The sequence below is a fragment of the Labrus mixtus genome, chromosome 16 (genome assembly GCF_963584025.1).
Source record: "Labrus mixtus chromosome 16, fLabMix1.1, whole genome shotgun sequence".
NCBI classification, from domain to species: domain Eukaryota; kingdom Metazoa; phylum Chordata; class Actinopteri; order Labriformes; family Labridae; genus Labrus; species Labrus mixtus.
Genome location: NC_083627.1, coordinates 9,402,498 through 9,413,968, shown reverse-complemented (window position 1 = coordinate 9,413,968; position 11,471 = coordinate 9,402,498). Strand labels below are relative to the sequence as shown.

Sequence of the window (11,471 nt, the reverse complement as noted above, 5' to 3'; positions counted from 1 at the left end):
GCAGTCGTGATGTATTATTTAAAGACAGTCCTTAGCAGCTCTGAACATCTTCTTTTTCAGGGAAAGAAGCTGTTCCTCATCTGTTACAACATCATCAACAGGTTGTACAGACCTTCCTTGTCTTAAATTTTGTTATTCAAATCAGGAATATAAGTCTGCACAGCCGAACAGTTATGGATACAAGAGCTCCATCTGGTGGAGTTTACGAGCCTCTTAGAGAAAAACGTTCTCTGATAATCTCTTGGCCTGTCTGTGATACAACCTTCATGCTGCTGGATGAAGAGGACAGATTGTTCTTTCTATCATGTAGCACCCAAATGGTTTCTACATCCAGACTGAGCTCATCAAATAAATGTAAAAAATATACTGATGGACATTTTAGTAAATTAAATCAAGTTAACTACGACCTCCTTTAGCTGTGACCGTTTGATAATTATATTCCACTCTAGTTATTAATGTATTGAAATAATTAATTACATTTACTCAACAAATACATTCTAATCTATAGAGATTAAAAAAAAAAGAAAGAAGATGAATCAAGTATTATCAGCCAATCATATACTACAACTCATTATTCTCAAATTGTGCACAAAGAGAGTGTTGCTGCTGCAGTGGGAATATCTATCCACCCATTAACCATACTCATGGGGGGGCGGAGTCCCAGCTGTCATTGGGTGAGAGGCGGGTTATACCGTGGACTGTACGCCGGTCAATCACAGGGCCTGACATATAGAGACAGACAACCAGCCACACTCACATTCACACCAACGGGCAATTTAAAGCCACCAATGAACCTAACGAGCATGTCTTTGGACTGTGGGAGGAAGATGAAGAGAACCCACACATGCACGGGGAGAACATGCAAACTCCACACAGAGAGGCTCCTGTCTGAGGATTTGAACCAGCAACCTCCTGGCTGTGAGAAAATAGTGCTAACCACTGCACCACCATGCAATAACGTTAAATAAATAATCATAATAATTTAAAAAAAACACTGTGCCTGCTCTCCCCTTTTTTTTTTGGTCCATCTCAAACATCGAGTTCAACAAGCAGCTTAAATATTCATGAATTAGTTTTAAAGGTTTAAAGGTGACCTAATCCACATTTAAAGGCTTTATATGCAATTTTTGGATCCAGTAGATGTCGCCCTTGAGCACCAGCATGAAACCAAAACAACTCACTAGTGATGTTTATTATCAACGTATCTTCACAGTGCATGTAAATTTACCAGAAATGACCGTGATCTAGAAACTCTACATGACATTCAATTAAGCAGTGAGTACAGTATGTTATTCTTCTTTTCTCTAGTCCCTCAATTAAACAACTTTTATACACAAGGGGATGAGCCGGCCGGCCGTCCTGACGATGTAAACAAACTGAAGACAGGACTCTGAAAACATCACAGACAGCGGGACTCGTGTGTTACACCCATTGTAGACAGTCATGACTCAGAGTTATTTTCAGAGGATATACTTGATACTCTTTTACATTTAAGTGTGAAAAATCACATATAATGCCTTTAAGAGTCATTCTGCTGTGAGTAAAGGTCCCTGCACTGTCATAATCACTATCAACTGAGCATATATATATATATATATATGAGCATATTTCACTGTCAAATGTTTGATCTCTGTCAGCAGAAAACCATCACAGTCTATGTTTCTGTTGCTCAATGTGTAGTGACACTACAGTAATTAAGCAACTGTAGATATTCTCATGACCAGAAATACAGCTGAGCTCTCCATCTTTAAATTTACTAGTCAAGTGTTTATTACAACCATAAAGATCTGCAGTAAAACAGCCCACATAAAGAGAGGTAAAATATGCTCACGAGGCAACAGAGACGCTAAATCACAGCACTCACACACTCATAGAAATCCTGGTAGAGACCAGAGTCACAGCACGGCCGAGCAAACAGACCACAAAGACAAACAGCGCTGTGACAAAAAGGACTCCGTTTATTATAATGATCAATGGATGCCACATTACAAAGTTATCAAAGGGAGGGAGGGGGGGAGCGGGACAACACAGCTACTTACATATAAAAAGAAACATGGGTGATAAAAAAATTAGAACAAATCTTAAAGGACGCGTTTCTTGAGTGGAAGTTGGGTGGTTTAAAGCAGGCCTTGTCTCTTCAGATCCTCGTAGGTCTTCTTGTTGACCACGTTTCCACTCGAGTCTTCGTACTCCTCCTGAAAAATCAATTAAGATAAACGATGAGCATGTTTGACGAGATTAGAAGGAAGGAGGGCTTTCTTACTGAAGGTGTTTCAACACCTGCTGAGATTGTAAAGTTCCTTAATTTAATTCATTAATAGTATAGGTCTTACTTTCTACAGCTGGATGAGAAGCCAGGTAAGTCCAGCAATTAAAAACAAACTTGGTACTGCAGTCCAAATTCAAAACATTGTAGAGAGCCGTCTCCCCCCACCCCCTCCTCTCTAGATCCGATGCGTATGCAGTTCACCATGTTGGGGACACTGAAGCTTCAGTGTTTAGCCAGCTCTGCATCCGTCTGTAAACCTTTCTGCGTTCTAACCTCTCTCCATTTTTCAAAAGCATCTCCAATATGGATCCTAGTTTTGAGTTGGAGTTTATTAGAAACATGCAGAGGCTTTTTAGGTCGGGTAGAGTCAGGTAAATCTGAACCAGTTCTCTTGCCCGCTTCCATCGCTGCAACACCTGTTGGTTTGACCTGATAACTGCTCTCATATCTGGCAAACTGAGGGGCGTCCAAAACGGCTGTGTGGGGGGTCTTAAAAGCGCCTACCTTCTCTGGTCCAAACAAATAAAGTTAGAAGGAGGACATACTGGCTGCTGCATTGCTGTCAGAGAAGCCAGCACTTCAACATACAGCAGCATGTTTCCTTAATGTCTGATCATATAGTAAGGTCACTTTATCATTTCACTACACATCTTACAGATTGCTCCTTTAAGTAAGAACAAAAGAGCCTCATGAAAAGAAATCCATAGTGTTTGTTGTGGTTGCTTTCTATCTCTTGTCTTGTCAACAGCTTGGTACTTTATATAATGCAGTTTAATACAAAATATATGTATTAAATTAAATGATACTTCTGTTATTATTAAAGCCTTGCTTTGAAGCAGTATTTTATTTCCCATGTTTGTTCTGATTCCTTGTGGACTCACCTCTGTGTCTGGCTGCCATCGCTCCAATGCCTTCTGGGACTTCAGTTTCGCCCACACTAGAGGAACAAAAAAAGAAAAAAACAGCACATTAAACCAACTTCAATAATACTTGAAAAAACTGAAGGTCATTAGAGGCTTCAGACTCTTACAAGAGACGGCGTCCTCGATCTGTGTGACGTTGGCGAAGTGAGCCGTGTTAGGGATTCCCAGACACCTCATACCGTGAGCGTGCCTCCACTCCTGCAGAACAACAACACAGAAAAACACTTCAGCTGCAAGAAAAGCAAATGTAGCATCATAAACAATGAAGCATGCTGAGAAAAAAAAAACAGTGTACTGTAAAAAATAACAAGGCCTCAATGATAGCAAAGTCCTTGATGTTAAAATAACAACAACAACAACAACAACATACGGCAAAGTGTCTCTGGAAGGCTTTGGGTCCCCTGTAGGTGTAGTTTCCACAGATCTCACAGTTGTAGTTGATGTTCAGCCCGTGGAGTTTATAGAGCCAGTATGGAATGGGCTGAAAGGATGAAAACAGACATGAGTTCACACAAAATGTTTAAATCAGACAAGGAAATACAAATTAGCAGCACTCCCTCACCACCAAACACAAATGATTCATCCAAACCTCCTCTACAGAGACTGAACTTGACTGAACGGCTCTGTGATTAGTAGAGCCACCCTGGTCACATGACGACCCTTCTCGACCCCTCTCACCCCCTCCACCACTTCTTCCTGTTACGTCCATCAGGCAGACGCTACAAAGCTCCACTGGCCCGGAGAAAAACATCTCCAAAAAAAATCCTTCATTCCCTCTGCAATAACCTCCATGAACAATATAAAATATACACTGGACAATTGATAAGAACAGTCAAACATCACTTCCTGTTCGCCAAAAGACCACACCCCCCATTGAGGTGAAAAAAAGCCCTGACAATGTATTAGAGGTAGATAAGAAAACACAGGTAGCAACGCGATTAGACACTAAAATTTGACAGTTTCAGTCATCATTACGAACACAGAATCATGACCTTATTAGGTCAGTTCAGTATTTGCTGTTTGGTTTTGTTTTTTTGCTGCATCTTTGCACGCGGAGTGTGAAAACGAGCCCTCTGTGTTCACTGGTTGAGAAGTTTTTAAGGAGAGCAGAATTATTCAGAGTTCTTCTCCTCCCCAAAACGAACAAACCTGTCGATGAAAACCAGTGAAACAATCCATACATCAGTTTCATGTTAAAGTCAGGGCTTCTCGGACACTCCTCCAGAACCTCACTTTTAATTTCTATGATAAAAAAAGATGTGCAGAGTAAGTCAGCTGAAAACGTTTCCATGTCCCAATGGCAGCCATGTTAAACACCCTGTTGACGGTCTGCAACGCTGACCTACAGAGTCAAAGCTTTGTGTTGAACCGCCAAATCTTATTTCACCAACAAAATGCTGAGTCACCCCGCAGCCCTCCACTCAACAGCGTCAGTTTTAATCTAATTTAAGGATGAAACGAGTCTGATATATAGTGCATGAGGTCCAGTGATTTGATTTTGCACAGACGGATTAAAATGTCTAAATCAAACCGGCGGCTGCAGATAAATCATGACTTCTAATCCTGGAATGAGTCGAGCTCATAAATCACTGAATCAAGGGGATGTGATGGTGTCGCAGATTTTTAGCGGGTGTGAAGTCACTCTCAAAAACACCACATGCGACCATATGGTAACCATGGTTTTATTTTATTTTGAATCTTTATTTTATTAAAGGCATGTCATTATGCTTCCCACCTTGGGGGTTGTGAAAAAGCTGGAACAGTTTTCTGTGCAACAAAATAAAAAGAAGTATCAATCGATAAGGTATACATAGTGAATAAAGCTTTTTCATTACTATCGTCTTCTCGGCCTGTGAGCTGCTGTAAAAAGTGAATTTCACTTTCAGGAGGTTAACAGCCTGTGGTAACAGCACGCAGTGCGAGCAAGCGTCAGCGACAAATCAGCCTGATTCTATTATTTCCTTAAGCGTGTCCTCACTGCTCATGAGCAGTGTAGTGAGTAGCAGCGCGATGCACAGCTTTACCCCCAAGCCCTGTTTGTATTTTCCTCTCAGTCACTCGCGTAGAGAGACGAGGAAGGAGGGGGTTCTACACGGCACTGACACTCGTTTTTCTCACTCAACAGAGCTTGGTAGCTCATCTTACAAAGGGGCGATAACGGTGCATGAATATTATCCACAGCCGTGATGAAAATGTCGAGCTTTGACTTGTGTCTGCACCGAAGAAAAACTTTCTCCAGCTCACCGCGAGCCGTTTGTTTGCGAGCCTCGGGGTGTTGTGGTTTGAGTCAACAGCACATCAATAGAAAGCACCACACTTCAGTTTGTCCTCCTTCAATACAAAAGAACTTGATGTCATATGTTTGCAAGGGTAAACTAAAAGAACTCAATATTTAACGGATTCAGTGTGGACAGCCAGCGTGCGGTGATGCGATGCCATATATAACGCTCACATTCTGTTAGGACACGGTGTAATAAAGCAGATTTGACCTCTTATCTCATCTCTATGACTTTTCTATGTAATTTGAACTTTTCTTCTTGCAGAGTTTTAAAAGTGTTGAGATTGAAGTCAACACACGACTGCATTTTGAGTTCATTCATCTTTCAATGAATCATGCATCGAATGATGTCACATAGTACAATGTTTTAATTTTAACTTCCATAAAGATGCCTTTGGACGCTTTGAAATGGGACGGCAGAATAAACTCATTTTCAGTGCTGATGTGATTCATGCAGGATCACTGGGACGTTTTACAATAACAGCGCTGTCATACAGAACATTTACACGCAGTGTGTTCATCCGACTAATCCTGGACGTTTAAAATGCTTGTAAACATTTTAGTCCGGCTGAAATTGTATTTAATTGAATTTTTCAAAGTCAGGCCAACACACCTAGATAATGGGGTTGGAAAGCGATTTACTCCTTCATGTCGACACCTCAATTTGACCCAAACTGGACGAGGCATTCTGAGCATGCTCCACAGTCCCTGCGCCGGGCTACATCAGCAGAAGTCGCTCTGACGTCTGGCTCCAAAGATCACGTTTTCTTTTTGCTGGCTTGTTAGATTTTCAGTAACGTTTCCTCAAATTGTACTTAAAGTTTGATCAGCTTCATTTGATCAAAAACACATCATTTAAATATTTGAAGGATAACCAATCAGACGACTAAAAGCCTTTTGTCATTTGACTTGTTTTCACAGAGCAGGGTCTCCTCACCTTGCCGTCCCAGCCCAGCGGCAAGTTCTTGGGGTTGTAGATGATCTCGTTGTCTTCGTCTTCGCTCTCGCTCTCACTGAGCTGCTCCTCCTCCTCTTCCTCGCGCTCCTCCCCGGTCCGGGCCTGTTTCCTCTGCACGTTCTCATGAGTCAGCTGCCTTTGCTCCTGTGAACCCCCGACAACACAAACAGTAGTCATTAGATCTATTCCACTTTTCTCAAACTGTCGTCTCTAACCCTTCATTTATGAATCTGGCAGCAGAGGTACCCCATGAGTTACTGACTCACCCCGAGGATCTCCACGTATTCATAGACCTGAGACTCCAGGAAGCCAATTTCCTTGTTACGCTCTACATCTCTGCAAAAGGTGATGGATGGAAAAGGTTATGAATTATACAATGAAGCCTATCATAAGACACTGTCGGCTTGAAATTTAAACACCCACTTACTTTTTAGGGCCTTTGGCTTTGGGATTCTTGGCAAAAAGCGACGGGTCAAGTGATTCTAGGGACTTTCCTTTGGTGCTGAAGAGTCTCTGAGCCCTCTCCTCCAGTGTCCTGTCAGCACACATACACACAGATACAAACTCAGTCAATAAAGTGTTCAGCTAGAACACAAGATTAATAAACTAAATATTGTGCTTTCTGACAGGTCTACGGCCTTTCTGTGATAGAAAACTGAGCAAAGTAGTAAAGTGTCTCCAAAGGGTATCGGGCTCATTAAAGGAGGTAACCTTACGTCTTATGGTTTGGTAATTATTCAAGAGAAACACATGTGCCTTTTATGTTTTGTTTTTTTCTGGGATGCAAAAAAACAAACAACATCCTCACCCTCCACATTTAAGTCCTAGAGCCATGAGGGCAGACTTCAATCTGTCCAGACCCAAGGAGGCCAACTCCTGTGGAAAAGCATTAGAACAGACACATCAGTATGAATAAGATCTCTTAGTGTTAAAATGAAATGATCAATCTAAATATTTAGGAGTTTTACCTCCCAAGAGGAGAAGGCAGAGAGGTCCAGATGAGCTCCAGCATGTGTCAAAGCACTGCTCGTTTCTTTCTGAAAAGATGAACAAAGAACAGGTCTGATAAGAACAAAAACTAGAAAACCAGAAACCATCATCACATATAAAGAACGGTGAGGAGAACTTACAGGCCAGCCGGGAAAATTCCCAATCTCCCATTTCTTCTCAAAGTCCGACAGCACTTTGCCATAGAGCTCGTTCTGGTCCAGCAGAGGTTTGACCCGGTCTGTGTAGTCCTGCAGATACTCCAACAGCATCTCCAAATACCTGCACACACACAGCCGACACATCACGTTTGTTTGACAGCAGAGTGCAGCCACAATCTACACATATATGCCGATTATCACTCATAACATCAAGCTAACTGATTAGTTTCCTCGTCTTTACAGTTGAAATTAAAAGGATTGAAAGCTCAGTTGTAAATGGAGTGAATACGATGGACCTACTTTTTGTATTCAGCGTTCTTCCTGTCCTTGGGGATGTCAAACAGCTGGTCGAATGAAGACAGGTAAGCGATGTACTCGAGTTTCTGCAGGGAAAGAAAAGAGATCATGGTTTAAAATGTTTTGGAGGTGCAGCGGTAGAAAAGATAAAGACTTTAAAGGATCGTTACCTCAGCTCCCTTCAGGTTGATGAACTTCAGGTAGCAGTCGTGGAGGTCCAGGTAGCGGCCGTATCCTTCCTCGTCAGAGAACTCCACCAGGTCTGTGGAAGAGAACAGATATCACTCAATGATCTGTCACATATGTTGGGCCAGTCTGGACTAGGCAAACTCGAGTTCATATTTGAATAAGGTTAGAACTTACTCTGAGCCTCCTCAGTGGGGTTTTCTCTGGCCTTCATCAGCTCCTCGAACTCCGCAGACATGGGAATGGAAATCTACAGGAAACACAAGGCAGTACATTGTTACTGTTCAGGTTTTAAGGGTTTAATAAGTGTAACCATTAGAAGTGTAAAGGGTAACTACCTCATTTGGGTGCTTCCTGTGAAACTCCTTTATCTGTTTCAGTCTGTTGTAGAACTCTGCAAACTCGTTTGGTCCTGAGATGGCAGCAAGTTCGTCCCTCCTCATTCTGTCAGGAAGATGAAACATTTGAAGAGAACAACTAAAAACATCTTAGATTTTCTACGAGTAAAGTTCTCCTTCTGTCATTAAAAGGATCATTAAAACACATCTGGATTTAAGGCAGAGCTACTCACCCATCTTTGTCTTCATAGGAGTCTCGGAGGTTTGCGCTCACATCCATATACCTCTGTGAAAAGACAAACAGACTGTTAACAATGTCCATACAAACACCACCAGTCAAAAGTTTGGACACACAACAGAAACAGTACTATCAATAAAACAGTATATTATTATAATATAGTTACTGTGAGCTGTTTCTAGGGCACACCTACTAATAAAAGAATTTGTCTTTCTTTTTACTAGTTTCCACATTTTAGAATAGTAAATATTAAAACAATAAAACTTTTGTTTTGGAAATCAAGGCATGCATACATAGGCATCAACTTCACTATTTCTATTTCTATAAGAAACACATGTCAAACATTGAAGCAGAAGCCTTTAGATCAAAATGTCTTAAAGATAATAAAGGTGCATTTCAATCAGCTGTGTCCAAACTTTTAACTTGTGTTATCGATTTCTCCCTCGCTCTCTTGACATCTGTTTTCATCCTTCAAAATCTAACAAGCAGCTTTTTAAATCTTCATTCTGGGGCTTGTTGCTCTCTTAAAAGCAGAGCACGAAATCCTACTGCTGGCTGTATTATGACTGCAGGCATCACAACACTTAATGTGCCTGAACCATTTAAGAAACTCAGACAAGAAGGTACGAAGAATATAAAGACAGACTTGACCTACATGTGTAATGTTTTAAGGACAGTTCATTCATGTATAACATTTAAAGTTTAGTGTAGATATCTTTCCTGAGGTCAGCCACAACATTTGATGAAATAAAAGTCTAAACTTTAAATGACTAAATAACAGAAAACAACTTTTAAAAGGTGTGAATAAGTCAGCCGGTTAACTATAGTTAAGCGCTACCACAGCAACGTTAACATTCTAATAACCATAGCAACGTTAAAATTCTAATAACCATAGCAACGTTAACATTATAATAACCATAGCAACGTTAAAATTCTAATAACCATAGCAACGTTAAAATTATAATAACCATAGCAACGTTAACATTCTAATAACCATAGCAACGTTAAAATTATAATAACCATAGCAACGTTAACGTTCTAATAAACAATACTAACGTTGCAGAGTAAATATTAGCGGTGAAAAACAAACAAAACAAACTTTCTTACATCCAGCATCGCTCTTGTTCGGTGGTCAGAGTTGATTTGATCCCTCAGCTGTCAGAAAAAAACAAAAAAAAATCAAGGTAAGAGTGAGTAAACTTTCAGATGTTTTAATTCTGCATTCGTCTGATTAGCATTGATGCTAACGCTAGCACGAAAGCGAACAAGCTCACCGTGGACTTCTTGTGTAACATTTCTTTGGTTTTCGCGTCCATCAGCCGCTCTTTCTCTTCGTGGTAGCGACGCTGCTGCTCTAAAATAGTCTCCATTGTTTCTAAATGCGTGTGTTCAGTTCACTAAAGACAAGACGCGGGGGTTTAAAATACCTGTCTTTATCGAACTGAAGCGGTAACCACCGATTCGGTTACGTTTGTTTTTCAATGGCGCATGTTGAGCGGCGACCCGTCCGCCACTGCCCTCGTCGTAGGGAAACATCGAGTCATTCAAAGGTTCCGCGTCATTGACTTGCTAGAAAAGACGGACAATCATTTTTCTGATGGTGTGAATTTGTGAGTATTTAAGAGAATTGTGATTTAGTGACACCATCTGGATGTTTTCTTTATTTTTTTAGAAGACACACTAAATGTTTAGGGGTACACATTATGTTTCATAAATCTACTGATCATTTCAACTACAGAAGTAGTCATAATGTTTGAAAATAATTGGGGAATAATCTATTTATATATTGATATAATCTAATGTATCCCCTTCCCCTCAGAGCTCAGGTCACCACAGCACAGAACTCATGAACTCCACTGCTGTAAATAGTGTCTTGTAGTGTCTAGACTGTAAATCATTTACTTCAGGGAAATAACTCGTGGAATCCGACTGCACACTTTTTTTTAAAGCAAGATTAATTTGGCAGTCCTCACCATTTTTTCTTTCTTTTTTTTGCACTTCCTTTGTAGTCTACAGTATCATCAAAGCCATGCCTCAGAGAGCACACACTTTGCGCGGACTCGCGTGGGAGCGGGAGCGCGCATGGAGGCGGATTGATTTGTCAAGCTGCCGTGAACAAAAAGAAACAATCGGAACTGACGATTATCTGCCTGAAGATAAAAGACTGATTTAAATGCATAATCAAAACAGACAAGATAAATAGGCAAAACAGGACATGGTTTGACTCTGTTTTTCAGAGTCATTTTTTTGTCTCCTCTAATAAATAAATAAATAGACACTTCCAAAAAGGAAAAATAAATACATTAGTAAATGTATACTTTATTTTAAAAAATGATGGATTATTAGATTGTCAGTCACTTCTTTCTTTGTTAGCTCACTTGAAGTTATTCATGACTTCTGGGGGTAAAACGTAAGATATACAGTATTTACAAATATTTAATCTTAGATTTAAATACATGTTTTTAATTCATGCAGTGCAATCACCATATGCATTACTTAGCCAAGGTTTATTCTGCATATAGAAAAGGTATACATAGATTAGTTTTAATATATTTTGTGTCGTTATAAGTCTGATGTATTTTTATTACATCAAGTTTAAGTTATTTTAATTTTATTAAACACTTTTTCTCTACTCTAAATATTTGGCAGATGTAAGTAATGCATCACTTTTCATCAATGATCAAACATCTTCTTGAAATAAGTTTAGAAGTGATGAGCCTTCTGAGATAAATAAAGTAAAACAACAAAAAAAAACTTGTGTGCGCAAGATTATTATTATTTTTTTCTTTTTTCTGTAGATAAACATGAGACATAACATATTCTTAAACATGAGAGA

General features: G+C 40.0%; 1 protein-coding gene across 1 annotated transcript; it reads right to left on the bottom strand.

Moving 5' to 3' along the window:
- Positions 1-1,938: 1,938 nt before the first annotated feature.
- sf3a3 (splicing factor 3a, subunit 3) lies at positions 1,939-10,140 on the bottom strand. Its single transcript, XM_061059855.1, has 17 exons — positions 9,910-10,140; positions 9,743-9,790; positions 8,631-8,683; positions 8,398-8,503; positions 8,237-8,309; positions 8,044-8,135; positions 7,877-7,959; positions 7,559-7,697; positions 7,397-7,465; positions 7,237-7,304; positions 6,856-6,963; positions 6,695-6,764; positions 6,408-6,572; positions 3,563-3,673; positions 3,300-3,390; positions 3,151-3,206; positions 1,939-2,195 (listed from the first exon to the last, which is right to left on the bottom strand). Exons 1-17 carry the CDS (start codon positions 10,003-10,005, stop codon positions 2,118-2,120), a joined length of 1,506 nt encoding a protein of 501 aa, XP_060915838.1. The 5' UTR covers positions 10,006-10,140; the 3' UTR covers positions 1,939-2,117.
- Positions 10,141-11,471: the final 1,331 nt, after the last annotated feature.